Source organism: Dissoconium aciculare (assembly GCF_010015565.1).
Source record: "Dissoconium aciculare CBS 342.82 unplaced genomic scaffold K489scaffold_6, whole genome shotgun sequence".
Classification (NCBI taxonomy): domain Eukaryota; kingdom Fungi; phylum Ascomycota; class Dothideomycetes; order Mycosphaerellales; family Dissoconiaceae; genus Dissoconium; species Dissoconium aciculare.
This window is the reverse complement of record NW_022984956.1, coordinates 49,468-67,517: the sequence shown is the minus strand read 5'-3', so window position 1 is coordinate 67,517 and position 18,050 is coordinate 49,468. Positions and strand designations below refer to the sequence as shown.

The 18,050-nt window shown below is 52.6% G+C and overlaps 6 protein-coding genes across 6 annotated transcripts; 2 read left to right on the top strand and 4 right to left on the bottom strand.

Annotated features, from left to right (window-relative positions):
• Positions 1–142: 142 nt before the first annotated feature.
• K489DRAFT_211186 (uncharacterized protein) lies at positions 143–1,016 on the bottom strand. The gene has a single exon (XM_033599653.1). The coding sequence runs from the start codon at positions 864–866 to the stop codon at positions 363–365; it is 504 nt and encodes a 167-aa protein (XP_033459610.1). The 5' UTR covers positions 867–1,016; the 3' UTR covers positions 143–362.
• Positions 1,017–1,619: 603 nt separating this feature from the next.
• On the bottom strand, positions 1,620–3,017 carry K489DRAFT_370226 (uncharacterized protein; the record flags this gene model as incomplete). The annotated part of the gene is made up of 1 exon (XM_033603110.1): positions 1,620–3,017. One exon carries the CDS (start codon positions 3,015–3,017, stop codon positions 1,620–1,622), a length of 1,398 nt encoding a protein of 465 aa, XP_033459609.1.
• Positions 3,018–3,664: 647 nt separating this feature from the next.
• K489DRAFT_388563 (uncharacterized protein) lies at positions 3,665–4,210 on the bottom strand (the record flags this gene model as incomplete). Its single annotated transcript, XM_033606425.1, has 1 exon — positions 3,665–4,210. The coding sequence occupies one exon, from the start codon at positions 4,208–4,210 to the stop codon at positions 3,665–3,667; it is 546 nt and encodes a 181-aa protein (XP_033459608.1).
• A 1,611-nt stretch (positions 4,211–5,821) lies between these two features.
• K489DRAFT_319377 (carbohydrate-binding module family 18 protein) lies at positions 5,822–6,888 on the top strand (the record flags this gene model as incomplete). Its single annotated transcript, XM_033601382.1, has 4 exons — positions 5,822–6,116; positions 6,175–6,292; positions 6,357–6,746; positions 6,819–6,888. The coding sequence occupies 4 exons, from the start codon at positions 5,822–5,824 to the stop codon at positions 6,886–6,888; spliced, it is 873 nt and encodes a 290-aa protein (XP_033459607.1).
• A 1,652-nt stretch (positions 6,889–8,540) lies between these two features.
• K489DRAFT_409718 (glycoside hydrolase family 55 protein) lies at positions 8,541–14,140 on the top strand (the record flags this gene model as incomplete). The annotated part of the gene is made up of 2 exons (XM_033607623.1): positions 8,541–10,683; positions 10,740–14,140. The coding sequence occupies 2 exons, from the start codon at positions 8,541–8,543 to the stop codon at positions 14,138–14,140; spliced, it is 5,544 nt and encodes a 1,847-aa protein (XP_033459606.1).
• Positions 14,141–15,199: 1,059 nt separating this feature from the next.
• K489DRAFT_319391 (uncharacterized protein) lies at positions 15,200–17,898 on the bottom strand (the record flags this gene model as incomplete). The annotated part of the gene is made up of 5 exons (XM_033601383.1): positions 15,200–15,471; positions 15,553–16,285; positions 16,694–17,488; positions 17,581–17,793; positions 17,836–17,898. 5 exons carry the CDS (start codon positions 17,896–17,898, stop codon positions 15,200–15,202), a joined length of 2,076 nt encoding a protein of 691 aa, XP_033459605.1.
• Positions 17,899–18,050: the final 152 nt, after the last annotated feature.

Here is an 18,050-nt window from a genome sequence, read left to right as displayed (position 1 = left end):
ACAGGACAGGCCGTGAGCGTGTGTAAATCAGGAACCTTCTTCTTGAGTCCGTGGATTATCTATCTTACTTTGGACCATTTTCTCGCTGAAACATGTCAACGCTTCCCGGTAGAGGCATTGCTTGCTAGGTTCGAAGACATCGGTAGATACATTTGGATATCTGCAGAATAATCCATGGTAGCTGCTGCAACGCACAGCGAGACCCAAGCATCCAAGGTAGCTCGGTAATGGCCATATTCTGCTCGAGCAGCAGAACATGGCTAGGACATGGTCCGCTTATTGGGACACGGCAGTGGCCTCCATGGCTTTCTGAAGTCCCAGCTGTTCTTGTCGCTGTGTGATCAGCTTCGCGCGTCGGCGTTTCATGCTCTCCATAAACTGCAACCCATACCGAGGCTCGTTGTAAAAGATTTGGACGTTGTCGACGAGAGGGACCGGGATGAGATCATACTCAAATGAGAGTGATTCTTCAATGCTGTCCACATGATCCCCGACAACAGCAGCTCTGCGCATGAGAGTCTCGTGGCTACGAAGCCATGGGAATACTTCTTGAATGTATTGACACACATTGATTGAATGATATTGCGAAGGTGCTTGAATGAATAGTCGTGGGCCGGAACTTGTAGTGGAGCATCAAACCCGCGCGACTCGCAACGACGCATTGGCCTGCAGACCTCCACAGTCGTGTCACGCTCCTGATCGCATTCACAATAAAGTACGTCCCACAAGTCGTGCCAGTTTTCGAAGACATCGATGGACACCGAAAGCGCACTGATTGGTGTTGTGCAGAATGACGCAGCGGCAACCTGGCTTGTGTAAGTGAATGGTTTCTTCGGTCCGTCACCTAATCTTCCGCAATCTCCCATGATGACCCCAGCCTGTTCTTATTTGTCTCCAACGATCTAGATAGTAGTTTGCTTCTTCTTTGTATGCGCAATTCATGGCAGCGCCTACATTTCAAGTTCATCGAGACTCGAATAAACAAACAAAAAAGGCCGACCAGGTGTCGCATGAAGAGCCACTCTTCGAATTTGAGGTTTACGACGAGCAGATGAATCGCAAGATCGAGCTCATCTGCACGAGTCTGTACACTATCAGAGTCACTCTCTTGAGAACACTCCATCGTTAGCCCCTTGAGCGGGCGTGCTATGTTTTCATCGCTGCTGTATGTTGGACCAGTGTCTCGAAGTATCCAGGCATGGACAAACACAGCAAGAGACGATGCAGTGTGCGTCTGCGAAGATGTATCAAGTGTATCGCATCAACTTCATGAGTGCGGGTACACTTTCTCGAGAAGATCTTGGAGGCATGCAAAAACGTTCTTATCGATTTTAAGACTCGTCGTTTTTGGGTATATATCTCCATCAAGGTGATTTCACTCATACCTACAGTAGCTTAAATTCTGATACGATTGCGCCGTGCACAACATCACCACAACCTCTCAACGGCCATGTGACGATCGGAACACATGGGGAATTTCGCCCGGAGAGTCAGAACGACAACGTAGAGCTTGACTCAGAAATTCGACAATCGAATGTCAGAACGGTCTACATGCGCATTTCTTCTGTTGACGTCGCAGATTGGAGCAATGGTTTTAGGCATCGATTCGAATTGCGCACTCATGCATTTGCATCCTGTTGACGCTGCTTGATCTGTAAGGCACGTCTCTTCTTCATGCCATGCAGGGTTTGCCGGCCATACTTTGGCTCGTTATGACAAATCTGTATCAGTGCACAATTGGCGATGAATGGGATAACATCCCACTCCGGTTGCAGAGCTTCATATGTGCTGACTGTCTGTGTTCCTTTGACAATTGCTCGTCGGATCTGGGGTTCTAGCTTTCGTAGCCAAGGAAGCACTTCCTTGACATAATGACCGATGGTGATGAAATGGTACCGAGACGGCGCTTGGAGGAATAGTCGGGGACCAGGGCCAGGCCGGGGAGAGTCTTCGTTACAGGCTATACAGCGCCGTCGCCAGTTTGGTGGACGAGGTTTGCTGTCGAAGTCGGGCGCTGGGTCATCTTCGGAGTGCAAGTTGCACCATGCATCGTAGAACTGGTCGAGCACGTCCACCGAGACGACCACCGCAGAGATCGGCCGCTCGCCGATCGATGCAGCGGCGATTGGGTTCTCGGGAGTGTATTCCTCTCCATTGCCGGCTTCAGCAGTGTTGACAGGATCGTCGACGACGAACACGGCGGGTTCGTCAGGATCCGATGACAAGGTCCATCGCAGTCGAAAGAATTCCAACGAGAGCGGCATCTGTGCCGGCGCTGTCAAAGGCAGGTATGACTTCATGGAAGGACGGTCGGTCGCTCCAATATAGCTGGGATTTCTCTCGAATACGCCGTCACATAGTTTGCGCACGGCAACCTTTTCGCGCTGCTTCGAGGCGTATTCCATTGCTTCTAGATCGGCTCCAAGTCTATCGTTATAGATAAATATACGATCTATCAATGGCATGGGCACGAGGTTCCATTCTGGATCGAGAGGACCGTCAAACTGTCCAATCGCTTCCCTGATCTGCCGCTCGAGACTCCGCAGCCATGGAAATACTTCTTGGACGTATTGTCCAATCGTCACGAATTTACCCTCGGGAGCAGTGATCGTAAGTGTTGGACTGGCTGGAGCATCCTCAGGCTTACAGCCACACGCGTTTTCACCAGTGGTCTTGAAGATATAGAAGTGATCGTCATGTCCCTTTTTCCAGATACGTTGCCATTCCGTGAGCTCGTGAATGGAGATGGTAACAGCGCTGATTGGAGTTTCGCAGATCGAGCTCTGTGCATAGGATTCATCCTGGTTGAAAGGTTTGGAGCCGCTTCGCTCATCAGTGGCGTTGATCATGAACCGTACTGCTTCGGACACAGTAGAGTGCGACAGCTCCCATTGAACTCCCAGGAAGTCAAGCGTGGGATCTAATCTCGTATCATCGTTCACTAATGACGAGTTGGTCCCAGGCGACAGCATTTCCCAAGATGGGTATCCATCTTCTTTGGTTGATGAGGTTGACATGAGACTAGTCACAAATGATCAGACGGGAGAGTCGATATGCGCTACTGCTTTGTGAGTGGTGTGAGATGTCTCTCATGAATTGGATGTCACCAGTGACGTGACTTTGGTCTGGGGGAACGAATGAAGACGAGAAGGCATCCCAGGGTGGGAGGTTGACATATATATACACGACCTAATTGACACCTCCAGGGCCGTGCATGATTCCAGGATTGCCTTCACTATCGTCACTACGTCCGAATGCAGTAATAAGTTTAATAATCGCCCATGATGGTACGAACCTTGGAATGTTCCAAACCGCGCCCGGGCGACTATTGTCCTTAGGGTTGCGAATTGGAGTAGTGACAACCACACACTGCCCAAGTGAAGATTTATCAACTACACGTTCTTCGGCACCTTCTCGTGGACCAATAAGATTCCAGTACTCAGCATTTCGACATCATCCATGGATAGCACTAGTGGTTCCAAATTGATTGGGTTTTAATGTACCTTGCAATGCCTGTCTACACTGTGTGGCTAATGAGGAATAGAGAACTCGAGTTCCAAGTCTTCCTCGCTTTGCTTCGTAAAATTGTTAAATACAAATGTGATCATCATGTTCCAGTTCTTATCCACGAACAATCCCATAATTCCCTTCTTTTGATTCCCGCCTATTGAGCGTTGTTCTTAACGATCTTGACCAAGAGACCAGTCGGCTTAGCACCGGTCTTCTTGTACTCAGCAGTGTTGTAGGCCGGATTTGTTGAGTTGGTCTTGACGCCAACCATACCTCCATGAACCCCGCAAGCGCCGAGAAGAGCCTGCTTCTTCGCAGCAGCGGAAGCGTTCTCGCCGCCATCGATAGCATCCGCGATGTCGGTGTATAGCACGTAAGCAGCGTATCGGGGAACGATGTGCTTGGCAAGGGACAGGACGGTGCCAGGGTAGTCGACGGGCAATTGCCATTCGTCGCAGGTGCCGACGGCGGCAGGCATCTTCCACATGGCGTCGAGGCCCTTGTTTGATGTGCCTAGGTAGCGGAGGTAGTCGGCGGCATATTGGACGTCGTCGAGGTTGACGTCTTGAGAGGTACCACTGTCGACACCGTAGCAGACACGCTTGTCAGTCTCGCCGCAGGTAGCCCGAGATTCGAGAGTTGCACCAGCAACAGCAGTACTGAGGGCAGCGAAGACACTGAGGATGATAGTTTGCTTCATTGTGATTGAGAAGGAGGAGAGTTGTAGAATAGGTGTGAGAAATGGTGATCGGCAGGTAGGGTGCCTGAGATGACTTGGAACTACAGTCGCTCTTATATGGACAAGGACTGCCTGTTTCCTTTTTTTGAGTGCGTCGTATACTTCGATCGATTTCTGGAAGCGAAGCAAACTGCCTAGCTAGCTAAGCCTACAGCCCACGCACAGCACATCCAGTCGTCCATGCCTCTTACCATCAAACCACGAGTGGTCTCATGCAGGACAGCTTACTGACCAGGAATGCATACCGAAAAGGGTTGCTGACCAAAAGCATCAGCTGCGAGCTCCACGCGAAGGATCTTTCGTGCACGATGTCACAGTAACTCTCAACAGGAACCACTTCGTCGTCGTCACCTCGGCTGGAGTATTCAACACATGTCTATTGCTTCAATCCTTCACAAGGCCGGCGGCGATATCGCGGTGCCGGAACGATGTCGCAACCGCACAGGAGTGCGCCTCAAGTGTTGGGCGGGAATATAAATTTCGATAATCTGAATCCAGAAGAACATCCGTTGTTAGTGCTTATCATCCTGGGCGGTGCTGGAGGTAGGTGAACATCCGCCGCAAGTGCTTATGATCCTTGGCGGTAGCTTCTCGGTGCTTGTCGACCTGTCCTTCCACGTGTCTCGCTCCTGGCTGGCGTCGGATGAGTGTGAATTGGATGCGCGATGCTGTTTATGGTATGTACCTCGATCGCAGCCTAGGAGATGGAGGGAGGATGTACTGGAGGCCTTGGAAGAAACATAAAGTAGCATATACTAGCCCGAATGGCGCCCGCTGGCTAGCTCCCGCACGGAGGACAGCTCCTACATATTTATTGTTGGGTCCACGGGTATATTTAAAATGGCTTTCTTCGGTGAACTTCGGCCCTAAAAGAGGCGTGTCGATCGAAAAGCCCCGGAAGCTCCGGACGACACCATGGTAGTGCTTACCGATATTGTCTTGTGAATAGTACTGCACAACGTGACAGAAGTACATGCACAATTTCGATGTGGCGTATGCTACGGGACTTGGCAACCAAAATCTTGTACACGGCTGCAGCACCATAATCCATCAGAGTGTTGAGATGGAGGTGCCATTCGCCGCGGACCTCGTTTGCGGATCGTTGCTGGAAGGATTATCTCCAAGCCCTCTCATGCTCCACCAATTTGATGCCAAGACGGGTTCTCCTCTGCTTTAGCCAGAAATGACCAACATTCTCTTGCAAGTGAGATGTCGAGGTGAGATGCTGATGCATCCTCCCAGAAGCGTGAGCTTCTCGACGGCAGCCCGAGGGTGTGGTTGCCTTCGAAGCGAATGCGACACAACCAGATGGCCATCAGCCTAGCTTTCACGACGACCGAACTCTCATCGAAGTGTGATGGTCTTAGCGTTGTGTGTTCGTGCTTACTTCCTTGACGAAGTAAGCTAAAGCTAGAGGTAAACGCAAATACTCTCATCGAGGAAGTGAGTTTGGCGACTCCCATGCAAGTAAACAATCATCTTCCCTTTCCCGAGCGAAGTCCCAAGCTCGCTGAATCAACAAGTTCTTGAATTTCACCAGGACGACGTGGCCTCGAGCGGGGAGCAATCATAATGTTGACTCTACGTGTTCTGGTTGTGCTTCAATGCCTCCTCGGACTCATTAATGCTCTCGTAAAGAGGGATGACTGTGTACCATGGCAATTCAACGCGAAGAGAAGCATCGCCTCGGTCGGCCAGACCAATTGCAGATATCACGCGAAAACGGGCAAGAATGTCAACTACTTCACCTGCACGGAGATTGCGCAAAAGTACAAATTGACCATTGCGGAGCTGCTCGATCTCAACCCGGAACTGGACGAGAACTGTCAGAGAATTAAGGCCGAAACTGATTACTGTGTCGTTGGCTGTAAGTTGAACAGCTTCGGTACTCACAAGGACTGCAATGCTAACGCAATTTTCCCAAGTCCACGAACCCGTGCGAGCCTGGGACGGAAAATGCGGTGCACCTCATGGTAACGCCTCGTGCTTGGGAACGGACAAGCAGTGCTGCAACTCGAAGACATTCACTTGTGGTAATTCCGAGTACGTTCTAAATTCCCTGCACGACCGGGCATCAGAAACATTCATGCTGACTCTTTTGGTACAGAGAGGATTGTGCCACAGGAGTGTGCTACTCTGGTGCTTGTTTCGGCTCCGTCCAATTTGGATACTCGCTAGACGGCACCTGTGGACCGAAACATGGCAACGCCATCTGCGGTGGCACCTGGGGCGACTGCTGCAGCAACGACGGCCGCTGTGGAACAGGTGATGGCTTTTGCGGCAAAGACAGTTGTTTCTCTGGCAAGTGCGCCAAGGCAGATACGCTCGTCGCGCCGGCCTTGCCCGGAGTGCCCATCACTGCGCCATGGCAACTCGGAACGACGCCCGACGGTACCTGCGGTGGACCTCACCACTACACCTGCGATGTCACCTTTGGAGCCTGCTGCAGCACTGATGGAATGTGCGGTTCTACGGAGAAGCAATGTGGTACCGGCTGGTAAGTTTTCGATGCTTCCCGCTATCTGGCGAGAAATTCGAGCTTTCACACAATCACTAACGCAACCTGCAGTCAATCCCGCTTTGGCAAATGTAACAATGGTACAACACTGGTCTATCATAGCGACTATGGTCATTTCTGAGCGCCAGAAGCTTGGACGAGGCATGGGTGAAGCGCATAGGAGTACGATTTTCAGACGAGAGCACGTCAAAAGGTGTGAGCTGACCTAAGGGATGTTCTGCTTTCCATGGTAGACTTAGTCTCATGATTTGAATTTTCACGCGCTGTATCGTTGTCTGATGTCTATTTATTCAGATTGGTCACGAAACAAATCACCGCCGAGGAAAAAGGTCCTCAGCGCTGCGCGATGCACATAAGCCCCGGAGATTTTGCAAACAGCGAGCTCTGTAACCCGCGTACAATGTATCGTCGTCGAATAGCCTAAATTTAGCTCTGCCAGAAAAGCCCCTCGCACTTCACTAAGCACGGAGAACAGCGCAACGAGGAACGTAGATACGCTCGTCCATAAAATCTGTAGACTCGTCAAAGTTATTTGCGCTGGCCCCGATTGTTGAGACTTGGTTCTATCAACCTCGGCTGCTCGAGGCTGATGATAATCTCATATTAAAGCCTTCAATCTCGTATATCGCTTTCGCTGACAGCATAACGCTAAGCGTCCTTTGATGCCTTGTTCGGCGCGACTCTTGAACAAGGGCGAATCAGGGGAGAAATTTCCGCGCGGATATACAAAGCACGCAAATGTGTCTTTGACGAATGAGGAAATAATGCGCTGTCGTAGGATCCTAGGTAAGTGGATCAATCTAATCAATCACCAGTGGGAGGAGCTTGAGTGAGGTAAGATTTTGGTTGCGGCTTGGCGCTTACAGGCGGGCTTTGTGCGAGCTTGGGGCGAGCTTGGGGCGAACTTTGAAGCTCGTGAACCCTGCTCTCACCGCGCGGATCACTTCACTCCTTCCACGCCCTGCATGAGAATTATGGGCTTGGCGGTCCTCATCAGGCACTGTCCTTCATATGTGCATAAGCATAGCTTTGTGGCGCAGGACCACTATCGTCAAACCTCACCACGAGGCATGTCTGACAACCACCGGTCCTCCTCGATCCGACTCTTCAACCGCATCTTGTGGAGCTTCCAATGACAACGAAGACGGACGACGTTACATCGTTAGATGCTGACCACCATGGCACCAAGCCCGCGGCGGTCCTTCAAGAGCTGCATCCGCGGAGAGATGCACGTTGTTCACACAGATGGAGCTCCGTTCACCGGCACTGCGGTGTCGTGTGTATCGCCGAGATGGTCGTTACCCTAGAAGAGCGTTTCCTCAAGAGGTGTCGCGACTTCTATTTCCCGAACCAAGCACGAAGCATTTGTGGCTTCGAAGGATCTATTAATGTAACCTGATATGCTCCGTGGTCTTGGTTGACAGGTGCAGGGCAACTTCGTGCTTATGCGTGTAAGATTGTTCACTAACCCGTGAGCGGAGACATTGCAAGTGCGGAATAGTGCTTACCTCGCCTTGTGAAGTATGGGTTCAAGCCGAGAATCACAACTCGCGTCTTGCACAATTTACGTTCTACGCGAAGTCTCTATCACCTGGAAGGATTGTGATGGTGTACTAGCTTATGTGCTTCTTGGTATCCCAAAGCCTGAGCTCATCGATCCAATATTAACCATATCTTTGTCAATGCCGGGGCATTTGTTCATTGAGTTCCTATTCACTTCTCCCAAGGCAGCTCAGTTCGAGTTCGTTGCTCGACGGTTTCACTGTATGCATCATGTCTCAGCTACGTGCTGCTATTACAGCATGGCTTTTAATTTGGCTCGTTGCGCCATCAACAGCACAGAGATATTCGCAAAACCTACAGAATGCAAACGGCGGTCAATGCTGGCAGCCTGAAGCCGGCAATGCTTGCACGCCCGTGCTCCGCCCTGCGCAAGCGTTTTTCCTTGAGTATAATTGCCGCTACATGCCAGCAATTTGCCAAAATGCCCGAGCATGGCTCACGGGACACACAGTGAATGGTCAAACACGGTCTGAATTTTCATACGATTTTGACGGAGACCGAAAGGACTGGCGACGAGATCGTGAATCTTGTCCCAGCAACTGGATCAACAATGGAAGATGTCCGGAGACAGGAAATCCGGGCCAGCCGCTTGCCTATCGTTGGACGATCGGTACGAGAGCAAGCGCTGGAGTCGCAGCAGTCCCAGGCCACGGTGAATTCTGGCCGACGATCGCTCTGGTACAGGGAAGTAACAATCAAATTGGACCCGATGCCAACGGCAATCCATCTGGAATGATCTACTCCTGCGACGAGTTTCCTCCTGCAACATGGATCGAGGGCGGTCAAGGTGCCAATACACGATGCGCCGCTTTCAGATGTGCAGCTACTCGGTACAAAGCCGAGCAGCAATTCCAAGCCGAATCGCATCAAATCCTTCGGAACTACATGGCCCGAGTTCTCGGACAAACACCAACCGGCGCACAAGTTGTTCCCTTTCTCTTCCGCATGAGAAATACAGACGACGGAGTTCCCTCGTCACATGGCCAGATTGATATTGAGGACATTGCCAATCCTTTCCGAAGAAGCGAGAGCTCAGCCAATGCTACTACTTGGCACGAGGAGTTGCACAATCTTAGTATGGATGAGATCAGATCACGATATCGTGTCCAGACGCATCACTACATGCTGAACCAGACCGAGCACAGTCAAGACTTCAAGCTGAGCATGAACTTCGGCAAGGAAGGTCTCAGCACTTGGAGCTCGGAGTATGGCAGTATGATTGAGCCGTCATTGGATATGATTAACGCGCCCAAATCTCCAGCCATCGTCTCAAATGTCTCAATCTCATTTTCCGGCGAGGACGAGGAATCCGACGCGTATGTGCAACCTCTCACGCCACATCGGACAAAGACCTACCCTCGAGGAGGACAACTCCTTTCGAGCATCCACGGGCGAGCTATTACGGAATCCCCATTGCTGAAAAACGCCACGGAAAGCGCGCTGCAAGCCGCCATCCGTCTCGTAGAACAGGCGATTTCCGACTCCACGAAGCTCAACGAAGCGCGTTACGCGAATGTCGCTCGGAATGCATATCAGCTTGCTCCAGGTACCGTTATCGGAACCGCAAATGGGGCACAGCGACGAAAACGTCGAGGCATTGCCGGCCTCATTGGGCTTGATGATGCAACGTCCCTTCCACCTCCACTTCTGGACGTAAATGCCGAGTTGGCAGCTGCTGCAGCGTTGGTCGCAGAGGCAGATGCTGCTGGTATTACTGGCCTGGGAGCAACAGCTAATATCACTCGACGAGCCACGGTTGCTCCTCGGGCTGGCTCGTTCTGGATGGCTGGTCTTGCGCGCAAAGGAACTGTCCCGTGGGGCAACGACCCCAGCTACAAGATCTTTCGAAACGTCATGGATTATGGTGCTACGGGTGACGGCAAGACCGATGACACAGCAGCGATTCAAAAGGCCATGATCGATGGCAACCGATGTGGTGAAAATTGTCATGGCTCTACTACTAAGAACGCCATCGTGTACTTCCCTCCCGGCACTTACCTTGTTTCCAAATCGATCGAGATGCCCTTCGGAACTCAAGCTATCGGCGATGCTAACAGTCGCCCAACGATCCTCGCTGCCAGCCGTTTCATCGGACTGGGTGTATTGTCCACCGATAAATACACTGGCGGCGGCGCCGGATCTGATGGTCTCGATCAGGAATATTATGTCAACACAGCCAACTTTTATCGACAGATCCGAAACCTTATAATCGATGTTACGGCAACTCGTCCTGTTCAGGGTGTTTCCGGCGTCCATTATCAAATCGCACAGGCCACATCGATGCAGAATGTCGACCTAATTGCCAAGACGGGCACAAATCAGCGTGGAATGTTTACCGAGAATGGCAGCGGAGGTAAGCGTCCCCGATGGAGATTAAACTTGACACATTGATACTGACTGATCAATTAGGTCAAATCTCGGACGTGAACTTCAAGGGCGGCAACTTTTGTATTTACGGAGGCAACCAGCAATTCACAGCGCAGCGCTTGACTTTTGATGGCTGTGACACTGCCGTCAGAACCATCTGGGACTGGGGCTGGGTCTGGAAGTCCGTTACTGTCAAGAACGTCAAAGTCGGCTTTCAACTGCTCCCCGACGGCACCACACAATCCAAGACTGATTCCGTCAAAGTGTCTTCTGGCAACATCGGATCTGCCTCATTTGTCGATTCGAGCTTCAGTGGAGTTGGGACTGCGGTCATTGTTGCGCCTTTAAGCTCAACTCCTGGAAGCGGCAGCACTGGCATAATTCTCGAGAATGTGGACTTCAGCAGTGTCACCACCGGTGTTGCAGATACAAGCGGCAAGACTTTGCTCGCAGGTGGTAGCCAACACATCGATGAATGGGTCGCTGGGCCTGTTTACTCAGCCAGTGGCACTCGTAGCTTCAACATGGGAGGAAACATCTCCAAGTACCCAAGACAGCCATCACTTCTGGATACGAGCAAGACAAACTCGCCGTACTACGAGCGCGCGCGACCTCAGTATGAGACTCGCTCACCTTCTGACTTCGTCCATCTCAAAGATCTTGGTGCCAAAGGTGATGGCTCCACCGATGACACTGCTGCTGTCCAAGCAGCATTCAACAATAACGTTGGTAAAATTATCTTCGTCGATGCTGGAACATACATCCTGACCGATACGATCCTCATTCCTGCGGGATCCGTTCTTGTTGGTGAAACCTGGTCACAATTTGCCGCGTCAGGTGACAAGTTCAAGGATCCTAAGAACCCACGAGTCATGCTGAGAGTTGGTCGAGCCGGCGACGTTGGTACCATGGAGATGCAGGATCTCTTGTTCACCACGCAAGGTCCGACCGCCGGAGCGATCTTGGTGGAATGGAACATCAAAGCCAGCACCCAGGGTGCGGCTGCATTGTGGGATTGCCACGCCCGTGTAGGCGGTGCAACGGGAACAAAGCTTACCGATAAGGAGTGCCCTGCTATCACTACTGGTACCGATCCTGGCTGCCAGGGTGCTAGCATGTTGTTTCACCTTACCTCACAAGCTTCGGGATACTTCGAGAACATGTGGCTTTGGGTCGCCGATCACAATATTGACGATGCAGACTTATCCAGCCCGAGCAATCCGATGATCCAGAATAGTGTCTACGTTGCCCGAGGCTTCCTGATTGAATCGAACACTGCAACTTGGTTGTACGGTACTGCTTCTGAGCATTCCGTCTACTATCAGTACAACTTCAACGGTGCAAGCAATGTCTACGCTGGCATGCTTCAGACCGAATCTCCTTACTACCAGCCTATGCCGAAGCCGCCGGAGCCATTCGCCAACGTCATCGGACAATTCTCTGGAGACCCGACCTACCGCTGTGGCAGCGACTCCGATGGCTGTGACGCATCATGGGCCGTTATAGTGCGAAAGAGCTCAAATCTTCATTTTGCGGGTGCCGGTGTTTACTCCTGGTTCTCCAGCTACACCCAGGACTGCATCGACTCGCAGACCTGTCAGAAGGCTCTTATTCTTGCCGAGAAGAACCAAGCAAACGTTCGTTTCCAACATCTGATCACTATCGGAGCCAAATACATGATCTTTTCAGATGGCAAGGGAATTACCGCTGCCGACAACCTCAATGTTAAGGGCCATCCACGCTGGTCGCAGATCACTGTCATGGACCTCGCACAGGGTAAGGCTGACCATCAATCGCCAATTTCCGCTACTGTCATTCCACTACCACATACGACTGTGGCACCAGGAGCAACACTTACATTGAGTGCTCCGATTCAGTCCGATGCTTTGAGTCTTCCGAATGATGGTAATCAGAACAACGCTCCTGGTCCAGGAGCCAACGATTGCGAAAGTTGTAGCTTCTTCCGTCTCATCTCATCCACATGCTGCGGCACCGGAGGAAGTCTCGGTAATCCGCTCGCCATTCCAAGTGGAGTCGGTACATACTTGCCAATCCAGCTGCCAGCTGGTTTTGTGCCGAATCAGGCATTCACGGGAGAGGACGGAACAACGTATCCTAAGGGAGTCGCGCTTCCCAAGCCCGTCACAATTCCTGTTGGCACCACATTCCCCACCGTCTTCATCATCCCAGCAGGTCAGCCTCTTGCGCAAGGTGAAGATGGGCAACCCGGCTCTGGTGAAATTATCTGGATCGATCCCAAGATCTGGGGTCAGCCAAATCCTCAGATTGCCTGCGACAATTTTCCTTGCACGTTCAAATTCCCTCCGTGGACGGGCGCCACCAGCACTGTCGACTATCCTATCATGACAGTCATCAATGGCTCGTATTCTACAACCATCACTCGTAGCGCCATCACCATTACCGAGTGGGTTTTTGTGCCCTACACGCTCACGGCACCTGGTCCGACCACCATCCCGACTGTCACTAAGACGACAACGTCTAGCTCTACGACGCCCATATTCTTCATCTGGCCACTACCAAGTTTCGCATCGACATCGACATGGCCACCGGTGACATACGTGTCATCTGGTACCACCAGAACGACACGACCCCCCGCAACAAGCGTCTCATCGAGCAGTGGCGGCGGTGGTGGCGGAGGCGGCGGTGGTGGAGGTCCTAAGCCCACACCCCGACCGAAACCGCCATCAATCAATCCCCCTCCGGGCCCGCCGCCAGGCGGTAATTGGCCGACGGGCATCACCATCACGGTCAACCCTGGTAAACCTTCTCCAACCGTGAAGGATTGTTCCTTCCCAGATTTCAATTGCCCCAACCCTCCTGGTGTCACTGATGGACCAGGATACGATCCTCCGGACAACGACCCTGACGATGAGGATGATGATGACGATGATGAAGAAGAGACCCCTTGCTCGGCCAGCGGCAACGACGGTGGCGGGGGTGGTAGCGGAGGCGGCGGCAGTGGAGGCGGAGGCAGTGGTGGAGGTGGCAGCGGCGGAGGCGGTGGCGGTGGCGGTGGCAGCGGAGGCGGAGGCGGAACTCCCACCGACCCTTACAAACACCCCGATCCTCAAAACAACGCCCTCGACTGCTACAACTCCGGCCAGAAAGAGACCAACGCCAAGATGGCCGCTGCGGCGGACTCCTTCTGCAGCTACAACCTGGCGCCCATCGCTTCCACATCATCCGTCTTCGGACCTGGCTTCACGCAATTCGCCAAGAAAAATCCCCCGGGAAGCAACCGCATCGATCTCAGTGTCGAGGTCTACTCCGGATGTTCCTGGACGTTTGACATGGATCAGTGCAAAAAGTACTTACGCGGGCCGATCGATGGTTGTAATTGTGATGGCAAGGATGGGAAGCAGGGCGGTGTTGTGAAGAATAGCTGCATCGGCTGGCGGATCGATCCCAACACGGGTATTTGAGATGGCGCTCCCGGCCACTGAGGCTGCTTTGAGGTTTTTTTTCCAGTAACGCATCATATATGAAAAAGTTTGACACATCATGAATACACCATCGAATAAATATCACCATTGCTACGAGACACCATAGGAACAACGCTTCTTATATCCGGTTTCGCCCTGTGCGACAGTATAATTCCTCAGAGATGGAAGCCCGGAAATGCCACTATATGTTAGCTGCGTTCTCGCGGCCTCGCACCGCTCACAGGACCCTCGGGGCTTCAGTATTCCCGGACACGACATGGCTGGTTTCCCAGGTTTGTTAGACCTCCTCACCGTCTGACGCGGATGGGCTTCGGGTGTGACACCGAGGCGATGTATTCTTCCTAGGTATCGTCCTTAGTTCAGATTGGAAATCGCCGTGTTGGACAATGAAATCGACAAGGAAAGAAGGAAACAACTCAAATGGTGAAGAAGATAGGAAATTCAACTAAATACATACATACGGCAAGAGCAGACAAGAAGAAGAATACGATAAGAGAGAAGAACCAAGCAGGCAAGCAAGCCGCAATCCCCGATCCCAATCGAAAGGCATACCATCACATACCTTTCGCCAGACCAATGCTCTCCCGCAAGGGACTTTCCCTCTCCACGCCCGGTTTCAATTGCTCCCTCCTTTTCTGTCCTTCTTTTTTTTCGCCCAATGCTTAAGTGTGTATGCTTCTCAATCCCGCAAACGAAAAACCCAAGAGCCTGACCGACCGACCGACCGAACCGAACCGGACGCCATCGCTAACCCTTTTTCAACAACGTCAACCAGCACGCGCCCCCCTCACGCCTCCCCCTTGCTCAAATCGCCCTCCATTTTTGTCCTCTCGGCGCGCCCCAATGCAAGAATGTTTCCCGTTTGCCTTTGGGCCCAAACTGTGAATAGATGCTTTGTTATGTAATAAAATTGTTTTCGGTGTTGGTGGTGATGCGCACGCACGTTTCCAGATGCTTTGTTGTGACTGCAGTCTACTCATGTTGTCCTTGCTCCTGCCTGCCAGTCTGCTCCGAGCGACGACGACGACGAAAACACAACTATTGTGGGGACTTGGCGTTGTTCTGGTTTCCGCGACGGTTGTCGTTCTCGTTGATGCCGAGGTTGTTCATGCCCGAGGAGAGGAACGAGAAAGGATCGGAACCATTCTCGGCGCCTGCGTAGCCATTGTGGTTGGCACTGTTGTGATTGTTATTGTTGTTGTTGTTACCGCCGCCGTTGTAGTGACCATTGGCGTATTGCTGTCCGCCCTGCGGTGGTCCGCTGGAGTTGCCTTGGTTGAAAGCTTGTTCGGCTCGGCTATCAAAGCCGCCTTGTCCAGCAGCGTGGTTGTTGTTGCCGGCCATGTGAGGAGGGTATCCGCCGCCCATGTATTGATTCTGACCAGCGATACCGGATGGCAAAGCGTATGTCGATGGTGGGCCGAAGGACTGAGCACCAAAGTTGCCCGGTGGGCCAGGCATGCCGTTACCGCCGTAATTGCCAGGAGGCTGGGGCATGGAGTTGTACGAGCTCGGGTCCATCGACTGCATAGGAGGCATGTTGGGAGGGCCGCCGTAGGAATGGTTTGGGAAGCTTGGAGCACCATTGTCGGCGATGACGGCGGCGTTGCTGCGTGAGGAACCACATCGCAAGCAGTTGATGTTCTTGGCGAAGTTGTGGTAGGCGCAGGTTTCATTGCCACATTTCCAGTCACCAGCACGGAAGGGAACAACTCCTCCGCGTCCACCAGAGCCGCTCATATTACCGCCGCCCATGCCGCCGTATCCGGGTCCGTGTCCATGTCCGCCCATCATGCCGGAGGGTCCACCATAGTTAGGGCCACCGTAAGGTCCAGGCTGCATTCCGTATGGCTGCTGGCCGTACGGGTCTGGCTGAGCACCCATGGCGGGGAATGAGCAGCGGAAGCATGCTGTGCGGCGTTGGAAGTTGGAAAAGCCACAGCTTGGGCAGCTCCAATCTCCCGGACGCGGTCGGTTCTTTGACGGCGGGAATGGAGTGAGAAGTGGTGGGCCGCCCGGAGGCTGCGATTGAGCAGCACGGTCTAAAACTCGGCTCGACGAAGGTGAGACCTCAATAGCGCGGTCATTCAACGCTCGTCCGTTCATGCTAAGCGACTCAGCGGCCTGTGTTTCCAAGTTGTTAGTATGCGATGGTTTCGGGCAATACCGACCGTAGGTTGATCTTGTCAGAAAGGCTGCCATTTCGAAAGCTTGGTGAAGTATGCGCAGTGAGCAACAGTCTCAGATGCCTCAGCCGTGATCACCAGTGCACTCTGGAAGCAACGATAGGCATGCTCAACAGTCAGAGGGCTAAATGACCGCTTTTGCCTGGTCATGAGAACAGTGGGGGCTATGTAACGACTTCTTCACCGCCCGCCAACACGGCTGCCCGAGCCGAAAATTGACGTCGCACAACATGAACACGAATACAAGTGTGCGTGAAAGATAGATGGAGGCCGGGTATTCGCACGAAAGAGCCGAAAACACAACACCACGGATGGAATGTAAAAAAAGATGTAAACACAAACGTACCTCTTCGTGACTACCAAAGACAACAAAACCGCTACCGCTGGGTTTGCCGCCTTCGGGAGTTCGCAGCGTCCAGAATGCGATAGGACGACCGCCGTATTGTGTAAACCAGCTCTCGAGTTCCGACTGAGTGGTATCGTGAGGGAGACCGCTCAAGTGGAGCACTTTGCTGCGCTCTCCGAGGAAAGCTCGGACGTCACTCCGGGCATCGAGAGGGCGGGAGAGGATGCCCTCAGTACCTTGGGGGTTGCTTGGTGAAGGTCGAGACTTGACTAGTAAGGAGTTTAAGCAACGGGACAGCGTCAAGGCTTCCTCCAAAGCGCGTCGGGGCGAGGTAGGAGCCAGAGCTTGTAGGTGAAATGGCAGTCCGCCAGTGACCTTTCCAGATGAACGCACTTCCTCGACCTCCAGACCAGCGCAGATGGACGAAAGGCTGGACGAGCTAAAGGCCAAAGTTTCGGGGTGCTGAGACTGGAACATCTGGTATTCCGAACGAAGTCCAAAGAGGATCGGGTGCTGCAGGTAAGGTGGGAGGACGACGTTCTTGTCACGCGCCTCACGAGGCAGCTGCACCCGGAGATCCCAGGGCGTCAGGGTCACGAAAGCAAACGAAGGGTGCGCGCCGGGACCGGCATCCTTGGGAACGAGATGCTCGCTGGCATAGACATCGAACGCATTGATGGCATCGCGGAAGGTGCCTGCGTTCTTTACATGTTCCCAAGTGAGCGTGGTCAATGAAGTGCACAGCGGCGTGATGGGCGTGTTCACGGGTCGGACCAGCACGGATTGACGGTGGAGCTGTAGCAGTGATTAAGGTCAGCAAGTAGCCCTTTTCTCTCCTTGTGATTATTTATCTCAGCATATCTCCTGTCTCTCGCTCTTTCACATACCTCTCGCTCAGGGTTCTTTGCGTCTATGACGACCCATCCAATCTCAATGACCTCTGCACTGTCCTTTGTCACGTAGACTCCATGCTCATCACAGGTGGTGGCAATGTGAATGACACAGTACCTCTCGAATGGTGGGTTGCTGGTAGGTTGCTGCTGTTGGGATTGGTGCTGCTGCTGTTGGTACGGAGTCACGGAGTTGGATTGAGACGACCTCTCGACCGAATATCCCGGTTGCGATGCTGATGGACCGGTCACTTGTGATGCTGGGGTTGGGTATGCATTGTTGCCATAGGCCTGGCCTTGCGTAGGTGTTGACATGTTGTAAGCGTGTGACGTGGACAGCTGCCACGGATGACGTTGGTTCTGGGGAGAGATGCCGTCGATATCGTTGGTCTGCGATGTGCAGAAATTGGTGTTTCCTCGAGCCGTACAAGTATGCTGGTTAGTTCTGACACTGCAGATGATGATGA